Genomic DNA, 21,754 nt, shown 5'->3' with positions numbered 1-21,754 from the left:
TCATTCTCCGCTTTTCTTTCCACCGCATGACCTTAGACTCCCTGTGCTCCCCAAAAGGTCTCCGGCTTTCAGACTCTGCTTCTAATTACCAATTGTCTTTTTTCCTAGCGCATCAGCCGAGCCTTGAAATTGTCACCCAGTTCCTTTATTCTTACAATCACTTGTCCTGACAGCCACCACAGCATTCATTTCCACTGGTAGGAAAAGTTTGAATGGTGGTAGGGGCTGCCCACGTGCCACAGGTATTGGTAGTGGTGTTCACTGCCTACCTGCTGGCGGTCCGTCTCTCTCTAAAACCCCACTGCATGAAAACTGGCATGCAGAACGTTTACTAGGAAGCACTGTTTGACATTCTGTCTGCTTCCCTCTTGTGAATTCCAATGACACGCGGTAAACTATTTCATATTGCCTTACAAGTGACCTGAACTGCCCTTTTATATGCTAACCTCTGTTCTTTAGATAATTTCTACTAGTCTTTTACTACGTCAGTGGCCATTTTTTCTGCAGCCCATAACCTTATGTTGAGCCTCCCCAAGGGCATTTCATTCCAGACATGAGATGTTGAACTTTTAAAATCTAGGTTTTCACTTTGGAAATCAATCTGGCTCTTTCTCAGAAAATTGGGAACAGCTCTACCTCAAGACCCAGCGATACCATTCCTGGGCATGTAAATACATTTTTGTTTTAATGCCAAGTGTGGGGATGTGGAGCTACCTTAGTTTGTCACAGCTGATAATTGACTCTTGCATCTCAGAAAGGGGCGTGATCTTTGCCAATGGCAGTTAGTGGAATTCTGAGGACTCAGAGCAGGTAAAAACATCAGAGCCAGGAGAGAGCCAAAGAAACTCAGAGAAAGAAGGCTGCTTCTCCCTGTGCTGCTGCCGGCTCATCCTCCTGCTGTTTGCTGTTGCTGGTTTGCTCGACTGCTAGATATCTTGAACACTGAGACTGGTATTGCCCCAAGGAACTCGAAGACCCTAACCAGTTTTTTTGGAAATAGTAGAGACCTACACCCCTTCTCCGCACTAACCTTCAATCTCTCTCCTACCTAGTGTTGGGGTGTTGGAAGGTATTAGGAAGGATAAGAGGTGGAAAAGGGAGGTTAGAGGCATAAGAAGCCAATAAAGTAGATAAAAAGTATGCCTACAAAAAATGTAGGTTTTTGTTATTTTATCATACTTGTTTCTTTGTTATTGGTATTCCCTATCACACTCCTTGCCATCACCCTTTTTTTCCAGTCTCCTAAATGTACTTACAGCTTCTTTAGTGTTCTGCTTTCTTAACTTCATCACTTGCATTTCTCGAGGCCCATTTCTGCGTACTGCAGGATTTGATCGGTGCTACCTGTACAAACAAGTGACAGGCGGTAACTGACACAAACAGGGCTGTACATGTAAAATGACGCCACCGCTTGTGATGAGTTATAAACAGAAGAGAGACGATGATGGTGGCTTGAGCTGGGCAGGTAGGTAGCATTGATCACATGGACAATGTCTTGGGATTTGGAGTATCAGGTCTCACTGATAGATTACGGGAGAACATTAAATAATAACCTATAATATACTCTGTGAATAAAATGGAATCACTACTTGATTAGCTGTAACAAGAGAAGCAACTGTTTCAGAAGAGGTGGAACAAGAGTTCTGCCTGTCATGGTCAATGTGAGGTCTCTACTTAGTCCCCAACTCAAGATGTCCAACAGAAACTTTCCACTGAGTTGGAGTTCAAGACATGCATGATACCAAAGGTTTATAGATGCTATTTAAAGGCAAAGGTCTTTAGAAAAAAGTCTGAGCCTCTGTATATTTAAACAGGTAGAACAGTGGTTCTGAATCTGGGGGTCGTGACTCCATTGGGGTCACACAGATATCCTGGATCAGATATTTACACTACGATTTGTAACAGTAGCAAAATTATAGTTATGAAGCGGTAGTGAAATAATTTTTTTAGTTGGGAGTCACCACAACACGAGAAACTGTTTTTAAGGGATGCAGCAGTAAGAAGGTTGAAAAACACTGAACCAGAGTGTTTGCTCTTTGAGCAAGAAGAGGAACATAAGAAAGAGTCTAACGCTAAGTCCAAGGAGGAAATATGAAGAGCATGGTATCTAAGAGATGGAGTGAAGAATGTGACTGAAAGGAAGAGAGAGAGAAAGGAAGAAAGATAAAGAGAGAAAGGAAGGAAGGAAGGAAGGAAGGAAGGAGAGAGAGAGAGAGAAAGAAAGAAAGAAAGAAAGAAAGAAAGAAAGAAAGAAAGAAAGAAAGAAAGAAAGAAAGAGAGAGAAAAGTAATCAGGCTGTGAAGTGTTGCTGGTTAATAGGAAAAACAAGAATTTAATGTATTAATCCACTGAGGGTTTTTTTCTGAAGCATATTAACATATTAATCAATGCTGTATAATCTAATCTCTTGAGTGGCTCAGAATTTTAATTTTGAAAGCGCTTAGCTTGTAATCAGCTATGTTCCTCAGAGTCCTAGCCGAAATCAATGTGAGCATTTATCTGTAATGGTGGTGTTGTCAGTTATAATGTCAGTATGCTATGTGTCACTTGAACCCATTTAGGGGTTCCTATTCACTGGCCCTTTCCAATACCGTTTATTTAAGCGGATCCAATTACTACTCTAATGATAGACTGAGAACAATTCATCAGTGAAATGGGCATTCATGTTCTTTTTCTACTATAGTGAGGTTCTGCTTGCCACAACTACACCGTACCGAATGCGAATGTGCCCAGCAGATACGGTATTTGCTACTGATACTGGGACTGGATTGCTAAATCGACTGCCAAAATCTAGTCTCAGCACAATGGATATGAAAACTGCTTTTCCTACTCCCCACCCCCCAAAAAACTTATACATTTTATAAATGCACTTTATGTGGTTTTTCTTTTTTTATAAATGCAATTAAGTTTCTTGAACAAACCGAACCATCTGTTCCAAATCAACAGTTGCAGCCGAGAAACGTCAAACAAAAACATTATTTTGTAAGAATATGTCTACTATCTCATATCCAATTTTACGCTTATCTTCAAGAGCCTCTCTTCCCAAGGATCTGACGTCAAGGATCTTGTTCTAATGACTGTGAACTGCTACATCTCGTCGCGCCCATGGGGTCGCTTCCGTTGTGAAGGTGAAGGTGATGGCCTGTACCTACTTAAAAAGGGAAACCTCTGGATTCATTGAGTTCCGATCTTGCCCCTCAGTTCCCAGTCCAACCAGCGCGAGATAAAGAAGGTGGGAAGACGGTCGTTTGCAGCCTGGTCCGGTCCTCGGCGGGGCCCCGCGTCTGCAGTGCGATCGGTACCCGGCTGCCCCGGCTGCCGCCCGCGCGCCCTGCGCGCCACAGGTGCCCGCGTCTGCAGCCGGCGGCGGCGCGGAGCCCCGGGAGGCGCGGGCGGGTCTCCGGCGTGCAGGGCCCGCCCCTCGGCCGGGCGCGCGGAGGCGGCGCGCACGCGCGGGGAACATGGCGGCGGCGGAGCCCGCGGTGGCCGCGCTGGCCGGCGGAGGTGTGGGCGCGGGGGCGCCGTCGGGCGGGGTGCCGGTGCTCTTCTGCTTCTCGGTGTTCGCGCGGCCCGCGTCGGTGCCCCACGGCGCGGGCTACGACGTGCTCATCCAGAAGTTCCTGAGCCTGTACGGCGACCAGCTCGACATGCACCGCAAATTCGTGGTGCAGCTCTTCGCCGAGGAGTGGGGTCAGTACGTGGACCTGCCCAAGGGCTTCGCGGTGAGCGAGCGCTGCAAGCTGCGCCTGGTGCCGCTGCAGATCCAGGTGGGTCCCGCCCCCGCGCGGTCCGGCGCCCGCGGGCCGCTCACGCCCCCACGTGTGTGGTCCCCAGTGCCCTCCGCTTTGTGCGGCAGCTGCCTGCGGCGCCCCGCGGCCCCTGCTGCTCTTATTTTACCTCGAGTGATGCCGATCGTGGGAGGGTTAGCCTTAGGGGCTTGTCCCGGAGTTGTGGTCACCAGTTGCAGACCTGCAAACTTCACCGCGACTCCCTTCTCCTTTCGTTTTGGTGACAGTCTGGGCGCCTACCCAGGGAAGAGAGCTGCAGTAGACTCTTAAATTAGCCAGCTTCCTGTGAATCCCAGGCTGAGGAAGTTGTACCTAAGTATTAGAGTTTTTTAATGTTTATATTGGTAAATGCCATGCTGTAATACGGGACAATCTCCTGTCCTAAAATCTGAGGATTTTCTGGCCAATGTATGCTTTTGAGAGGAAAGGAGATACGTGTAATGTAGGCAATACCCAATCTGTTTTGTTGTTGTTGTTGTTTTGTTTTGTTTTTGTTTTTTTCTGTGCGTGTCGAATTGCTGAGTCTTTTCTGGAAGACGAACTGAAATGTGGCATTTGAGGGTAGGAGGAATTTTCATATACAAGTACCATTTTGAGAGGCTTATCCCCTACCTAGTTTTTGTTTCTCATCTGTAGTCAAGAGATAGACTAGGTTGTGGTGCCCCTCCTCCCAGCAGATAAGGATCCAAAGGGAGTACTTTAACTTGATTAAAGTTCGCGTGTTTGGAGGACAGAGTTCATGGGGTAACTGCCAGAGACCAGAGAAGCTGGAATGGGTGGAGTGATCTGCCCCGGTGGAGAGCTGCATTTTTTTAGTGTTTAATGTTCTCTTTCTCTCTCTCTTTTAGAGTTCTAGATTGCTCCTCCTTACAGCCTTCCATCTGTCCGTTTAGATTGCCACTGCCAAATATCCAATATGTTGGCTGTACCTTTGACAAATCCATTATAAGGCCAGAATCAAAATACAGTGATACAGATTGCTTTGTCAACCATTTCGTGTTATTCTTGGGAGAGAGAGGCAGGGAGTGTGGGGGAGAAGGGAGGAAGATTCCACCTGTGAGTGCTATACTAAACTAGGCTGTCCATGTTTAAGTTTGCTTTTGCTTTTCTGTGTGCTAGGATAGGAATTTCATATTTTGAAAATTTCAGACGTGATTCAACTCTTAAAAAGTCTGAAAATAATAATGCGTATGTGTGAGTGTGATACACATACTGAAAAGGTAATATATAATTCAGGCCACTTTGGCTTTTGAAATATTTTAGTATAACTGATTATTGTAATAATTTTTAAGACAATCACTAAAATGATAACAGTACTCTTTTCTATCCTAACAGATAGTATTTTTTTCTCATAAAATAACCTAAGAATTCTTAAGCTTATTGGTTACATATGTCTATATTTTAAGGTACTTACAAATACTTTCATATTCTCATTTTAATAATTAAAATACTCTCTGCAATAAAACAGCCATTATAATAACAGCAGTATTCTTTCTCTCCACTAAAAAAAAAATAGTACTTTTTCTCACTAAACAACCAAAGAATCCTTAAGCTTGTCAGATATGTGTCTCTATTTCGAAGTACTTACAAATACTTTCACTTTAGTAATTGCAGTACTTTCCTTCCATCGTGTGCCTCTGTGTGCCGCTTCCAGCCCAGCTGTAGACAGTATGAGAGAGGACCTCACACAGAGCATGCGAAGGTGTACATGTACACATGGGTTTTTATGTGTGGGGCTCTATTTTCAGAAGAGATACCTCTTTTCATTGCTACTACATCTTCTGGAAAATGTCTGTATATGTTCTAACATGGGCAATTTATGTCCAGAAGAGTTCATTCCACATTGAGTGGCATTTTGAGTGCGTTACCCGGTCATACAAGCCTGGATTCGGTTCTTGTTGGAGATGGCAATGGCATTCCTTTCTCTAAGGAGCAGAACATAGAGAGGTCGGAAGGTTAGGAGACTGCCCTGGATCAAATGGCTGCAAAGGCAGAGCCAGCAAAGCATGAACAGGTCCTCAGTGGCTGTCTGAACATCCGCCATAACATGACTGTTGCCTTTTCATGTTTGATGAGAGCCTTGAGAAGTCTGGAAAGCGAGCCAGTCTTCAGCTTCTGCGGGTTCATTTCTCTGAATGCTGCTTCCTGCTGTTTTACAGTGAACACCCGTCACTTAGGAAGACTCGGGGTGGCTCCTGGGGAGGTGGGAGTGATAAAGATGGTATAGGCCTCTTTCCCTTCGGGAGCAGAGACTGTGAGTTCTGTGCAGAGTCCTTGCTTGACCAGTGTGTCACAGCGTCTCTCCCTCACAGACTCTTGTTCTACAGTTGAACTCTTAATTTGCCTTCCTGGTTGCTGTGACTGCTGTGGGTAGTGACCTTGTAGAATTGTATGTGGTTGTGCCAAATTGTGCCTGTGGTTGGGAACTGATCAGTTCTTTGGGAACTGATCTTGAAGACCTCCATTGCCAGTATGACTGTGTGGTAGCTTTTAAGGGATTCCTTTTTTAAAAAAAATATCCTGTTAAGAGTGTCCAAATGTCTGCTGACAGCTCAGGTAGCTGAAGACAAAGCTCATGTTTCATTCATGGTTTGTGTGTCTGGAGTCTGACAGATTTAGAGGCATAGGAGACAGAATGTAAATGAAGGGATCATGGAGTGGAAGTTTAGGTCTTTTTATGACTCACTTGTATTTTTTTTTCAAAAAGTGTTTTCCCAAGTCTGCAGGACAGAGACAAGCAATGTTAGAGACTCATGTAGAGCCAGGGCATTGCCACAGTCTTTGTCCAGGGCAGGAAGAGCCTAAGCAGAAGACAGGAAGAAATGGATGCTGGCCAGACAGAAGAGAAGGCTTTGGCAGCTTTTTAAGGACAGGAGATAAGAGCTTTCCTGGGCAGGTTATTTTGACCTGTTCCTGAGTTAAGTGGGAGAAGATTTGGATCCAGCTCTCATGTTCTAGTAACTTATATTGTATGAGGGTGGTGCCCAGACGTTTGTATTAGAAGAGACAGTCTAGTTCTTGATCAGAAAGGAGGAAAGGCAGATACAGAAAGAAGAGGGAAAGAAACGTGGTCTGCTTGTGGCTTGCCGGTTGGAAGGTAGAGACTGAGGTTGTAGGACCTTTGCTTATAGGGGTGTCACAAGAAAAACACGTGATAAGCTCAGGCTCAGATCAAGTAGAGAGATTAGCAAGGTGTGTCTAGGGAGCAGAGTGCTTTAGGAAACACTGAGAAGAGATGCCTAGTTCCAGAGTTCTGGGTGTTGTCTCTAGCTTATTGTTTTGATGGACAGAGTGGTTTATGGGGTATATGCTTAAAAACTTTCCGTATTGCGGAGTAATACCCAAAGCATTGTGTCTTGTTCCTTGTGTGTAACTGCTACCTATAAATAAACTGCATTCGGGAGTGGGAGCTGTGACCTGCATATGATTTTTTTTTCTCTTACATTTAGTTAGCCATGGGGGAGTCTTAAATGTAGATTTAAATATCAGTGTGCTCTTGGCTCAGCCCAGTTTCACCTTCATTGCAGTCTGAGGCTGAGCCCTGGGAGATGCTTTAGGTCTCAGCTCTCTGTGGATAGGCACCTCTGAACTTCCTTAGGAAGTCAGAGAGCTCAGAGTTTGTAACATGGGGGTATAATGTTATACCAGGGACACAAATGCCCAGAGTAGGTACACATGTCACAAAAGCAAAGGCAGGATACTCTCTGGCCACCTAAATAAAAACGTCTCAAAGTCTGTTATGCTAAAAAAATAAAATAAAATAAACCGTACGATGATGAGCCTTTTGGTGGTGTCTGGAAACGCACTTTATGAATGAGTTTCTTAATTCTGCACCAAACTAGCACAGTGCTGTTTCTAGAGAGGCCTTAAGGGTAAATTGTCCTTCACCTCATTAGAGAGCTTCCATGCCTGTGCTGACTCAAGTGCTGGTTTTGCAGGATATCACCACAGCCAAAGAACAATACTGTTTTTCTTACTGTGTTAAAGATAAGGAAATTCTATTAGAAGATGTTAACGGTTTACCTAAATTTGTTTAATTTAACAAAGCAAAACCAAGATTTAACTCAGGTCCGAATGCCCACAGGCGTGGGCTGTGCCTGGCATCCTTAAAGGCTCTGTATGTGGGGTGTGGAGTGGGGAAGCCATCTGTTTTAAATGAGTTGATACTGGGTCAGGGCCTTCCGAAGCTGTGTAATAGGACTTAAATACTGAGTGAAAATAAGAAAAAAGGGGCAGACATGACGGCTCCTAGGTATGGTGGAGGAGAAAGTCTGTTGCAGATAAAAGGGAGAGCACAGCTGGAGGCAGAGACATCTGGGAGAGTCCAGAGTGCTGTGACCCCGAGCCACGTGAGAAAGGGCAGGGGAAGGGAGCAGGGAGAGAGAGGAACCAGGTGCAGCAGCCAAGAGGGCAAAAGGTTAAAAAAACGGGCAAGTAACCAAAATGACTGAATGCGGACCAGCAGCCCAGCCCTTGGACTGGAGAGTTTGGAGGGTAGAGGACTGAATATGCCAGCCATACCCTGTAATAGGTAGAGACTGAAGGATGCTGGGAAAAGATGGCAGCCAGTCAGCTTTGATATGTTAGATAGGTGCTTCAGCCATTTGTCTCAGGTCTGAGACCTATAGTTACCTAGGTCCCCTTCAGACCCTCGAGTAGGTCATGACTATCTTCTAACTGTTAAAAGAAAAATAATCACCCATCTTAAAACGTTTCCTGTCACTAAGCATGTACAGTGCCCCTATGGCACTGGGGCTATCATAAGCATTGCTAACTGTGGGCCTGAAACAATACAGGCATTCTCTGTTTCTGGATACCAGAGCCCATGGGTGTGGGCAGGTTCCTTCTGAGGGCAGTGGAGAAGAATCTTTTCATGATTTTCTCTACCTGATGTTTGTGGCTGATCATGGCTTATAGAAACTATTACTCTAGTCTCTGCTTTCATAGCCAAAGCATTCTGGTTTTCTGTCTTGTCTTCCCATCTACCTGTATAAGCATCTCTTTTCCATGTGGGCACTGGTCATCTTCATTATCTTACGTCAAGTTATCTGCAGTGACTCCAGGGCCATAGAAGGTCATTCTCAATGGCACTGGAGTTAGGAATTTCAAGTATGACTTTGTAAGGGGCTGAGAGACACCATTCAATGGTAAGACACCATATCTTACTCCTGTACCAGAGACTGGTGTGTATTGTTAAGCTAGGTCAACCATTTTTGTTTCGCTGGGTGTCCAGCTAGTGGCCATTTTGTAAAACAATCAGAGCACGTGGTCAGGGTAATAGGAATATCAGTTTTTCTGTGAAAAGTCTACAGGTATTCTATTCATTATGAAATCTAAGGTCAGTGCCGTGCTGTGGCAGGTCTAAGAGAGGGGGACAAAGTGTGATACTGTATAAATTATACATCATGCAACAGTTCTGATACAAAGAGGTTTGTTAAGAGACAGAGAGAGGCAGTGGGCTAGTGTAGGAGAAGAGAGAAAAGGAGATAGATGGGAGAGAAAGTAAGAGAGAGAAAGAGAGACAGAGACAGAGAGAAACTGAGGGAGAGCAAGAGTGAGCCAGAGAGAGAGGGGCGGTTTGATGGGCAGGTTATATTCCCTGGCTCAGGTGATGACATAGAATGCAGGTGATGACATAGGACATTCATTGTCAGTACCCTAAAGACCCTTGAGGGCAGGCCAGTTGAATTGTCCACACACCAACATAACACAAAAACTCTTGTGCTTAAATTTTGCCTCTTAAACTCTTATTTTAGGAATTCACCAGTTACAGTAATCAACCTTTTATATTTAAGCATGTGTATTCACATGTATGTATAAGTAATTTGTGTCTCTTGAATCTGTACTGATCCTCAAATGCTAAACTTTTACTTCTAAAAATATCTGGTTAAATATGCTTTTGTCATGGCAGCATTGGTCATACTGGAGGCATAGCATGTGTTTTTGGGGCCGTTGGCAATACTTATAAGTACCTACAATTTCATTTTAATTAAAACTTGTGAGTCAGGATAAAAAAACAATTCCTGAATTAGAACTGAATTGAATTATGATGTCATCGAGTTGGATTCCATATGCAGTTAGGGATAAGGAATAGACAGAATTAGGTGGATAACAAGGATAGAAATTTTTGGTTTTGTTTGGTGGTTGTTGTTTCTTTTGTTTGTTTTTCCCCTCTAAGCTTCCTTTTTCTGGATTGTTATTTCTGAAGGTTATTTCTGCAGTCACAGCTTATCTCTAACTTCCATATCCCAGGGAAGCCATTATTTTTAAGTAAGACTTGCATGTTAGAGGAATTTTAGATTTATGCTTCGGTTACATAGAGAGTATAGGCTTTCTATTCCTCTGTCCCATCGAATCCTCCGTTGTTAATATTGTACTTCATTGTGGTTCATTTGTCACAACCAATGGAACCAGTATGGTGCACTGCTGTTATTTAAGGTGCACACTCGAGTTCTTGAATTGCTTTTATTCTTATTTTCTATTTTTTAGTATACATGTGTGTCTGTGTGTGGGTATGTGCATCTGAGTGCAGCTGCCTGTGCAGTTCAGAAGAGGTTGTCAGGTCACCTGGATCTGGAGTTAAGAGACAAGTGTGAGCAGTCCAGTGCATGCTGGGAACTAACCCTGGGTCTCTGGAAGAGCACTGCACACTTTTAACCACTGAGCCATCTCTCTAGCCCTGATTGCCTTTTTTTACTAGCTTTTCTTTTCTGTCTTTTCTCTGTTTGTATTTCAAGATGACCTTATCACGACCCAGTCCCAGATCCAGTTAAATCCACTTGCCAGGCCTACCCTGGTTCCTCTGTGCCTCGGCGGCACTTTCTTTGGTTTTGATTGTCGTGAATTACTTTGATACTATCGGGAAACGCCCATCAGGTGTCTCAGAGGGGTGTCATCAGTCTGTGGTGTTTTTCCTATGGGGTGATTGGGATTATGGGACTGTGAGGACCCATGAAGGCCATTCTCATGTCAAGTACACACATGGTTTGTCTGCGTGAATTATTGATTGAGTGAGTGAGGACTGTGTAGCTGACGTGTTTGTCAGTTTCCCCTTGTGTCAGGTAGTCGCTCTCCTGCCTTTACACTATCTCAGGCAGACTGCCAGATGCAGCTGTGTTCAAGGGTATGAGGAGGCATCCAAGACTCACACACTCAGAAACTCCATCTTCATAAGAAAGCAAGTCACTGCTGACTGTGACATCTGAGTTTACTGAAAAGGGTTCTGTGGGGTGAAGACAGCACAGCATGAGGGTTGTTTTTCTTCTGCCCTCAGAACATATATTCAGATATCCGGCTAGGTAAGAATTTTGTTGCTGAACATTGATAACTTAACATTTTGACCAATTTTATTTATCTTGTGGTCCCTTTAAAGTAGTATATTATTTGACACATTATTTTTACATATTCTTAATGAATACTAGAATGACATCTTTTCTAATTTAAAATAATGTGTTCCTACCTTGCTAGAGGCCAGTGAAACTGAGTTGGGCTTGGTTCTCATACTTTGGATCTGTTTGTCCATCTCCCCTGTCAGTTCCTGCCTCTGCTAATTTGCCTGCCTCCAGCAATGTTTCTACTTGTTGGTGACTCTACCTTTCTGTGAATTTAGAATGCAGACTGCCAGTTTCGCGTGGGACCTGCAGTGTTAGACGTTAGACGACATAGACTGGGTTCATATGTGCACGCTGTGGCTGTGTGCATGTATGAACAGGGAGCGTGTCAGGGCTTGACTGTCAGAGCACCTAAGAACTTGCCAGGGGTTTTCTGTTCAGACTTGCTGGCTAGTAGAATGGCGAGTTTGGCTGATTAAGGAACTTCTTCCCAAGCCTGATGCCCTGAGATCTAATCCCAGAAGCCACGCGGTGGAAGGAGAGACCAGGCTCTCAGGAGTTGTCCTCTGACTTCCCAATGCAAATCCTTGATCTTGCATAGACAAGACACATACGCTAAATGAATAAATGTAAACAAAATGACACTTTTAAAAAACTGGGTGAGGAAACAGCCAAAGCACTTGAGCACTTATTTTAATTGGTGAAGTTGGACTCTCTCCATAGTGTTAACTGATGGGCATTCTGGCTCTGACCAGTCCAGTGCTGCTGGACTGCCCGTGGTAAGTGAATGTGCATGCTGTAGCCTCCCCTGCAGTGGGAGAGGAGAGCAGTAGGGCCTCCAACCGCCACACGGGCGGAAGCTGCCATACAGCAGCTAGGATAGCCATGGCATCAGGGATAGAAGATTGCTTTCAGTGGCCCCATTAGTCCATGGAGGAATTGTCTCCTCTGGAGCTGCTGCATGCAGAGCCGGTGAGGCTGAGTCTAGACTGAGCTGTTCCAGAGGCTGCAACCGTGTAATTGGGACACAGACCTCTCCAGGAAATTATTATTAATTGATATCTGTGGGTGGTTTTAGGGGATACAAAACAGGATAATTGGTGGTGGGGGGCACAGTTAGTGGGTGACTGGGAAGAGTAATGGCATTGGTTCCATATAGACCAAGCACATTCTTTGCAGACCTTTCTTTAATTTGCAACGTGAAAGCACCCCTGGGCTTTCAGTATCCAGTGAAAATGTCCCACTTTTAGCACGAATTGAATTTTACATGTTAGTAGATTTCCACTGCGCCCACCCTGTTGGCGTGGGCTACCTGCAGCAAATGTGAAACTTACTGAACTCCAGAAGTCACCCTTGCGAGTGGCCTCTTTGTATTTTTATTTTGATAGCAGTGATTGTGTATCTGCTATGAATTATCTTGTTTCCTGTTTCATAGTCTCTACTATAGGTTAATGTTTAAATTGTTACTTTCTCCATATGAGTTAGTTTAAAATTGCATTTCTGTGTGTAATACTATCATATTTACATTTTACTATGTTAATATTTTTTATATGATGGTAACATTCACAGTGTGACACTCAGCAAATGCTTTTAAATACACTAAAAATGAGAATAAAATATTCAAATTATATAGCTACTGGATAATTTTTTGATATTTTCTTTTTCTTTATACTTTTACTTTGAAATGCTATTCAAGTGTGCTGTTGCAAAAATTAACATTGTATGGGAAGTAGTTCTTCTTAGATGGAAGAAATTCTTTGAAACGTGCATATTTTTAACTGACTACAATGTTTTTTTATTTCTGAAAATATTAAAATTCATTTAAACATTTATATAATGTTGGTCTTTGCTTTATTTCCCCCTTCGCTACTAAGTGCAGTTTGGAGGGTCTTCGAGGGTAATGCCCTTTTGGGTGGGGGAGTAATTCAGATTTTTTTTTCCTGTAGTAGTAGTTGTGTGAGTTTACTTACTGAGGCAAAGAATAGAAACATTTTTCTTTTTGCATTGACATCCACTGAAAATAAGTGGCCCTGTCAGACAGATGCCAGATCATTCTTGTTTTCTTTTCTCCTCAGCTTACGACCCTGGGAAATCTCACACCCCAGAGCACTGTGTTTTTCTGCTGTGACATGCAGGAAAGGTTCCGGCCAGCCATCAAGTACTTTGGAGACATCATCAGTGTGGGGCAGAGACTGGTATGCTCTCCTATTGTTTGTTCCCGTTTGCCAAGGCACGGTGTGTGCTCATCTCTCTATTCAACACTTTCTCCTTCTTTGTTTTCACCATTTTGTTTGGCGCTTCTTTTCAGTTGCAAGGAGCTCGGATCTTAGGAATTCCAGTTATCATCACAGAACAATACCCCAAAGGCCTTGGCAGCACTGTTCAAGAAATTGACCTGACAGGGGTAAAGCTGGTTCTTCCGAAGACTAAGTTTTCCATGGTGTTACCTGAAGTCGAAGCGGCGCTAGCTGAGATTCCTGGTGTCCGGAGTGTTGTGTTATTTGGAGTAGAAGTAAGTACCTTCTTGGAGTGTGCCATTTATGGGAAACTTGGCATTCCCAGAACGCAGTCTCGTTTATAGGATGCTGGTGGGTAAGTAGCACTGAGGGAAAATGGCCACCAGTAGCTATGTGTTCCCCACCTTCGGGGCACCGATGAAATGCCTCGTAGCTGTTAACACCTTGAACACTCAGAGCAACCCGTGAGCTATGCACCCTGTGTCTTCCAGTGCCACAGAAGAGAAACTAAGGTATAGAGGTGTGGGCACCCTGCTCAAGGGCAGACAGCCGGCGAGCTGGGCTGCATTTGGATCTCTGCCAGTGAGAACCACCTGCTTCCTGCTTTGGAAGACATTTTCCCCAAAGGCATCATTTTTATTTATGTGTTTACTGGACTTGATTGGGGCACATTTTGTGTTGTACCCCACCTTGCTGCATCTCCAGGGTTCTACAATTCATTGTCCTTCAGATAGGTTCAAGGACATACCCTTACAAAGGCCAAACATACTCTTGGGTTCCTAGTGCCAGTTTCAGTTGGCTTATTACATTTTATTTATTTATCTATTTCTGAGGTACGGTCTTGCTCTGCTGTATGGGATTCATAATGTAACCTAGGATGGCATCAAATTTGTGGCAGATCTGCGTCTGCCTCCTGAGTGCAGGGACTACAAGGTTGTACCACCGTACTCAACTTATTTCTAACTTTTATACAACCACTATACTGGAATTTTAAAAATTATGAACAAAATTAACTCAGTACAATAAAATACCGTTAATGTAACATGGTTCTATTTTGATATTAAGGTTTTGATATCATAATAGGTTTTATATCAATACTATTTTGATATCATAATAGGTTTCCATAATAGAAAAAAAAAAGTAATCTTAACTTTAGATGTCCATTAAGTAATGTGCATGTTTTCAGTTCTCTCCTGACAGTGGAGAGGAAGGTTGTTTGTGGACATATGTCGTACGAATGCAGTGGCTTTCACACATTTTTTTTTTTTAGCATAACTTAATTCTTAGAGGGTGTTTTTGCTTTGTGTCCTCTGCTGAGGCAATGCTACAAGACAATGTCTGCAAAGATAGGGTTTGAACAGTACAGCTGTTTGTAATGGACGCTGGGTAATCCCAGATTTTCAACCAAATAAGCCAAAGCCGGAGTGATTTATGCTTAAAACTACCTGGCTAAATAGAGCCTAAATTAAATATGAAAGGGATTATGGTTAATTGGTTTTCAGCCCTTTCCATCTGTCCTCGTGTATATTTGTAAAATGTTTTTATGGTTTGGGGCCTGCAGCATAAATTACTTACCTTTGCCTGTCTTTATGTCGGTATGACTCAATTGCCCCAGTACTTTCTCAGTACCGTGGCCTCATTCTCTTGGGTTGCATGGCTGATCCAAAAACAGACGTAAACCAGAGTGCAAGTGGCCCTACACCTGAGTGATAGTAATGAGCTTTCTCGAGGTCACTCAGAGGACACAGGTGAAAGTCATTGGACATTTTACAGTATTCTGTGAGTAAGTTCAATGTGACTGTAAGCAACATTGATAAAAGACAGTTCTTGGTCTATGAAGATGCTGCTGATTTAGAGCTCCCCTAAATCTTGAAAACCAGACAATACTGGTAAGTTTTGTGGTGACCCCTTTCACCCTTTTAAACACAGAGTGCACTGACAGTTTCCTGTGTTCTTACATGTGATGCTCTCTTTCCTACAAGACCCACGTATGTATCCAGCAAACTGCCCTGGAGCTGGTCGGCCGAGGCATTGAAGTCCACATCGTGGCTGATGCCACCTCCTCCAGAAGCATGATGGACAGGATGTTTGCTCTTGAGGTACCTGTTCTGCTTAAAAAGAGGTTGTCCATCGAGTTTTCTGAAAATATTAGGAGCCTCGAATACTTAACAGTATTAGACAATTTGCCTTTTAAACTTAAGCTTGGCTCAGCATATCGCACGAACATACACACACTGATAATAAAATAGAAGTTTAAACCAGTTGTAAAGAGATGGCGGAGGGTTTGCTGTTGCTGCCAGATCATCCATGCTCTGGGTACACACTGGCTTGTGCTTTGTTCTTTGTCGGGACTGCATCAGCTCTGTAGCCTCAAGTGCCCTCCATTGTGCAAAAGGAAAGGATGGAGGAGGAACAGGTCACCTTTCTCTCAGTAGCAGCAATTGCTTCAAAACCTGTTCAGCTTCTCTTAGTTTTTTTCAAAAGCTTGTAACTACTATTAGGATTATAGGTAGAAGTTTGCTCTTTGTTTATTTGTTGCAATATTTATATTTACTCGTTGAAAATTTCCTACAGTGTTTTTTGAGCATGTTCAGTCCCCTCCAACTCCTCCGCTTACCACTGTCACCATCTCTTCCCATCTAAGTTTGAGATTGCTTTTTTTTTAAATCTCTTTCCCAACAGGTCCATCCAGTTTGTGTTGCCCATCTGTTTTTGGGTTTGAGCCTCAGCCCTGCAGTGTAGTTGGTTAGCCTGTAGGGCCTCATATTCTTAAAAGAAACTGACTCACCTTTCTTCTAGTAACTATTAAGTGCCAATGGCTCCTCAGCTAGATGGGGAATTATGTGTCCACCTTCCCCTCTATGCTGGGATTTTGTCTGGAGCCAACAGAGGTCTTGTGTGGTGTTAAAATTGCTCTGAATCCACATGTGCATCTGTGCTTCTGTGTCTAGGAAATGCTGCTTCCTTGATGCTGTCCACCACTTCCCACTCTTAAAGTCTTTCCATCCCTTTTGTCCCTTTTTCCTCAAAGACCCCTGAGTCTTGGGGTGAGGAGCATTAAATGTTAGATAGAAGGGTTGTTTTTGTTTTTTCTTTTTTCTTTTTATAAATGGTGCTTCTCCTCTCAGCAAGGATCTGTAAGCTATTCTTAAGTCATGAATTCATCTCAATCCGTTTTCCAAGCTTGGTTATTAACTGAGGTTTTGCAGCTTCACAGTCAGGTCAGCCTCCTCTCAACAAGCAGCTGTCTTCAAGTACTTTCATGCAGAAACTTCATTGTCATGGTAATGCTCAGATTTTAAAATATTTCAAAGGAACTAAATGGTCGAAAGCCGAAAGCTGTGCAAACAAAACAAAATCTTGTTCGCTATGAAAATATTTCCAGGACTTTTCTTCTACATGATGTGAACATATTTTTTTCCTCTTTCATGCGTTACATCTTGACCAGAGTTTCTCCTCTTTACCACTCCTCTCTCCCAGATCTGCTGCCCCTCCACTTCCCTTCAGAAAAGAGCAGGCCTCCCAGGGAATGAACTGAACACAGAAGAGCAAGTTACAAGACTAGGCACAAACCCTTCTATCAAGGGTGGAAAAGGCAATCCAGTAGAAGGAAAAGGGTCCCAAGAGCAGGCAGAGATACCCACCCCCACTCTCACGGTTAGGGGTCTCACAAGAATACCCCACTATATAACCATAATATATATGAAGAGGACCTAGCTCTGACCCATACAGGCTACCTGATTGTCACTTCAGCCTCTGAGTTCCTGTGAGCCCTGTTTAGTTGATTCCATGGGCTTTGAGACATTCTAAGAAGAGACAGAAAGAATCTGATCTTATGCATGGACATAGAAGAGCCTGCCTTGGTTAAATCATCAAGGATGAAAATGGGAAAGTGACCACGGTAGGTCAGGTGATGATGTGCGGTGCCTGCAGGTAAAGTGAGGTGAGGTGATGATCCCTGCCAGATTATAAGCTGTTCCTCTTTGTTGTACCTTGCTATGGAGTTTTTGCAGACATACTTTATTTATATATGAAATGAAAGTTAGTGGCACTATGGCCAGCTCCCTTTCTTTTCTCCCCCAGAGCAGAACTACTTCAGACAATCCTTATCTGCATTGCTTGTTAAATTTAGCAAGTGTCAGGCCTGTGGTGTGTCCCTGGATGTGCATTTTATGTACTTACCACCTATTGGGCAGTGTCACCTTGAAGTAATAATTGATTGAAATTGCATAATGGATTGCTGCAGCACCTGTCTGATTTTAGCTGATCTCAGAAGAATTGCAGAATAGATGGAGTAAATATGCTAACAAATTTGATGCCCCTATATGGATGGATAGATTTTAGGGTTGCCCGTATATGAAGTGGGTTAGGTACTCCATCACTGACTTATAGTTTTAGGTTTATACATCAAGGAAACTTTCTTTATCATTGGCCCAGTTGGATTGACTATGCAATTGTAAGGAGGAATCTTTGAAAGTTCTATTTTAACTCTGGAGGGAAAGTTGGCTGAAGACTATGGGATCAGGAAGTGCACAGGACACCAGAACCTGCTGCTATTGTCTGTCCTCCCACATTGGAAAGGGCAGGCTCTATCTATGCAAACACTTAGGAGCCTAATTCTAAAAGCTTTGCATTTTCTGTACCACACCTTCCTTCTCACATGGTTCTTTGCTCATTTATTTTTAAACCTTAGTTTTAAGTGGTGCTGTATACCCCAATGTGACCCAGCTTCCAGCATCCCCAAAGATTATTAGGGTAGATGGATAAAACTGGTTTTTACAGCAATAGAAAAAGCTAAGGTTCCTGCCACAGCTGCTTCTAGGGACAGCTGTTTGTCCTTTACCCCAGCTTATTAGTGAAGGGAGCGGACCTCTGTTGTTGGATTCTCTGCTCCCTATACCCTCCTGACTTTCTCTTCTTAGCTTGCCCCACCCCTACCTCCTTGAGATATCTACTATATTTCCTATGGTTCTGCTGAAGCAGCCTAGCAAAGTCATTCTCTTAGGAGAAGTTCTGTTGGGATCCTTTACATAGTTTTTTATTTTATAACCTTGTTTAGTCATTCTAAAAAAGTTTGTAATGGCAGAAGAGGTGGTGGTTTTATTATTCCACTTAAGGCCCTTCACTTCTGCCAATCATTCCTAGACCAGAGAACTCTGGTTATGAGAAGTCCTCAGGTGCTGTTTTTGAAGTCAGAAGAAAAAAAAATTAAGAACTCTTATTTTCTGAATGCAATTAAACTTATGTATAGTTGGCTAGCAAACTAGTAAAAAAAAAAAACAGTCTGGATAGCTATAATTATATCCTATATCCATAGTAGAGATTATTTTTTAAGTAAATAGGCAGTTATGCCAGGCAAATGTATTAGTATTCTACATGGTCTTCTGTTTTGATTACACTGCACAGGATAAATGCGGATGTGGTGCCTCTTTTGTTCTTTGTGTTAGAAATAAAACACAAGAGTTTATCAAAACCTGAAGACAAAAGAAGGCCCCATTTGAGAGCGCGAAAGGAGAGGTGAAGTGTTACAGTAGGACCTAGAGTACTGCTATCCTAGTTTGGTGTCTATTGCTGTGTTAAACACGATGACCAAAAGCAACATGGGGAGCAAAGGGTCACAGTTGATCAGTTGATGGCTGAGTAAAGTTGGGGCAAGAACTCAAGGCAGAAAGGAACCCAGAGGCAGGAACTGAACAGAGGTCACTAACGAATACTGCTTACTGGCTTGCTCAGCTTGCTTTTTACGTAGCATGGGACCACCAGCATCAATCCTTAACCAAGAAAATGCCCTGTAGACTTGCCTAGAGGCCAATTTGATGGGGGCACTTTCTTAGTCAAGTTTTCCCCTTACCAGAGACCCCAGCTTGAGTGCCGAGTTGCCAAATACTGACTGGCACGGGTGGGGCTGCGATTTAAATCACTCTCTTCTGTCCTTGCTCATGTGTTACCATGACTAGCCTGGGAATCTGGTACCTACAGATCTTGGCACTGGCTTCCTCTTTTCCTATTCCTGTTTCTAGCCCATTATTAATACCGAGAAATACCTGTGATGGGTTTGTGAATCAGCTGGTGTCAAACCTTTCTGTATCACTGAATTTATTGCTGTGGCCGAGAACCATTGTCGTAGATGAAGACCCTAATTATCGCCCTAGCCACTTCTTCTGTTTTTAAATGAATTCCATTTTCCAGCTCACTTTTTTTCTTCTTTCTCTTTGATAGCGTCTCGCTCGAACCGGGATCATTGTGACCACTAGCGAGGCTGTGCTCCTACAGCTGGTGGCTGACAAAGACCATCCAAAATTCAAGGAAATTCAGAACCTGATTAAGGCAAGTGCTCCGGAGTCTGGTCTGCTCTCCAAAGTATAGGATACTTGAAGGATCTGGATCCGCCTTCCCCCCGGGTGATGGGACTGCAAGCCAGACAAGCCCTTGTCTCTACTAGAACTTAAAAAATGTAAACTCAACAGCAGCTCCTCCTTTGCAGCTCTTAGTAACACTTAACTGGCTAGACCATTGGATACAAGCATTTAGTCATGTCAAGGCTTCAGGTGCTGCTCACCTTTTTTGTTTTCTAATGGGCTTTTATTTATTAAGACAAATTACCATGGAGGTGCCTGTTTTGTCTACACTATATACTCTGACCATATCCTTCCAAAGTGCACCCTCTAGTGAAGGTTTCTTAAATTGTGCACTTTAAATGATAATGATAATAATAATAAAAATCTACCCTAATGATTTGACTTTTCTATTGTTGTGAAACGTGTTGTCATGTCATTGTAGACCCAGTGTTTTCACTTTACAGGCTGACTAGCAGATAACTCCTGGATGAGAATTGACAAAGAGGAGTCTAGATCGTGTATCTGCTCCTCTCACAGGGTTGGAGTTACTGACTGAGTGAGGTGCATTGATTTAACCAGAGCAAATTATCATAAATAGTGTGTATTTGTCTTGATTGCACTAATTTTCTCATTTCTGTTACCATCTTTGTGAATTTTCTTCCTCTGGCTAACGGTCTATGTTAATGTTCATCTTCCACAGAATGTTTCATGTCCTCATTGGTCATTTTCGTTTTGTAAACAGATGGGAGTGGTTTACAGTAATGGGTAATTGACAGAGGTATGTCCTGACATAATGCCTTTCCAGGTTTTTTGAGTTCGTCTTCTGGTATACACAGGAGTTGGTGGAGAAGTAACCCTTAGATAAAATGCAGTTTTAAAATACCTATGTTCTCCTGTGTGTTTCCTCTATCTGCCCTTCAAACATGGTTAGTGGTGATGTCATCAGCAGGACTCATGGGGATGACACTGTGGTCATTGTTATCCCATCATTTAATTTAAGTATTGTCATTTAATACTTACCAGTGCTTAAAACCCTTTTAAAAGTATATTGTGATATGTGGAACATTACTCTCTTTGTATTAAATTAAAGAAAAGGAATTATGTGCGTGAAATTGTTTTGTTTCTCATGGCTCCATGAATACTAGTCAGTGGATTTTAATTATTTTTCAACAAGGTAATAGATTCGATATTTATGATCTTACAACTCATGGGAACTTTCAAAAGAGGAGACGGCTTTACAGGCTCAGACTGATAAAGTTGCTGCAGGGTGCTCCTTTTAGTGCTCTGGAAGTGTGTTTCATTCTTGGAGCCTTGGTAAGACACCACACCTGCTATCTCCTTGGTTACTCACTGTTGTCAACATGTGTTGTTACCTCTTGTGGGTGGTCGAATGACCCTTTCATGGGGGTCGCGTATCAGATTTGTTGTACATCAGCTATTTACATTAGGAGTCATGACAGTAGAAAAACTGCAGTTACGAAGTAGGAAAAAAATAATTTTATGATTGGGGGTCACCACAACATGAGGAGCTGTATGGAAAGGGTTGTCGCAGAAATAGGAAGGTCGAGAATCACAGCACTGGAAGATGATTACAGAAGGGAGCTTCACGTAGTTTTCTACGTTCTAAAATAACTTCTAACAAACGTAATCTAGTGTTTTCCAAACTTTTGTCACCTGGAGAGCTTGTTAAAATACTGATTCTAGCTCTTTTGTTTCCACCTTCATTAAAAGAAAAATAAACAAAAAACTGGTAAAGCAAGGATTTTAGGAAGGATTTCCTCTTTTACGCCCATTCCTCTTCCATCTCCATGAGACACCAAGTGAGTGAAGTCAGTTCTGTGACCCTGGATTAGTGTCCTGTGGCTGCCCTAACAAAATGCCATAGACGACGCGTCTCAAGACACTCTGTATCATCTCAGTTCTGTAGTGGTCTGGGGCCTCACTGTGCTGAGATGAAAGCTGTGGTCGATCTTTCTAGATGCAAGGTTGTGATCTTTTCAGAGCCTGTATAGGGGATGGAGATGCTCTATATCGAACGGTTCCATGCTTCCAGAATCCAC

At 43.0% G+C, this 21,754-nt stretch overlaps 1 protein-coding gene across 1 annotated transcript; it reads left to right on the top strand.

The window, feature by feature from the left end:
* Nucleotides 1–3,434: 3,434 nt before the first annotated feature.
* Nucleotides 3,435–20,806, top strand: Isoc1 (isochorismatase domain containing 1). The gene is made up of 5 exons (XM_021634123.2): nucleotides 3,435–3,767; nucleotides 13,195–13,314; nucleotides 13,428–13,631; nucleotides 15,339–15,455; nucleotides 19,576–20,806. Exons 1-5 carry the CDS (start codon nucleotides 3,462–3,464, stop codon nucleotides 19,720–19,722), a joined length of 894 nt encoding a protein of 297 aa, XP_021489798.1. The 5' UTR covers nucleotides 3,435–3,461; the 3' UTR covers nucleotides 19,723–20,806.
* Nucleotides 20,807–21,754: the final 948 nt, after the last annotated feature.

This window comes from Meriones unguiculatus, chromosome 2, assembly GCF_030254825.1.
Source record: "Meriones unguiculatus strain TT.TT164.6M chromosome 2, Bangor_MerUng_6.1, whole genome shotgun sequence".
Classification (NCBI taxonomy): domain Eukaryota; kingdom Metazoa; phylum Chordata; class Mammalia; order Rodentia; family Muridae; genus Meriones; species Meriones unguiculatus.
The sequence above is the reverse complement of the archived record's forward strand: the minus strand, read 5'-3'. Positions and strand labels throughout refer to the sequence as shown.

Coding starts and splice junctions, on each gene's coding strand:
- Isoc1 (XM_021634123.2), top strand. CDS start 3,462: ATGGCGGCGGCGGAGCCCGCGGTGGCCGCGCTGGCCGGCGGAGGTGTG. Junction 3,768..13,194: donor TGGTGCCGCTGCAGATCCAG/GTGGGTCCCGCC, acceptor TTTTCTCCTCAG/CTTACGACCCTGGGAAATCT. Junction 13,315..13,427: donor TCAGTGTGGGGCAGAGACTG/GTATGCTCTCCT, acceptor GCTTCTTTTCAG/TTGCAAGGAGCTCGGATCTT.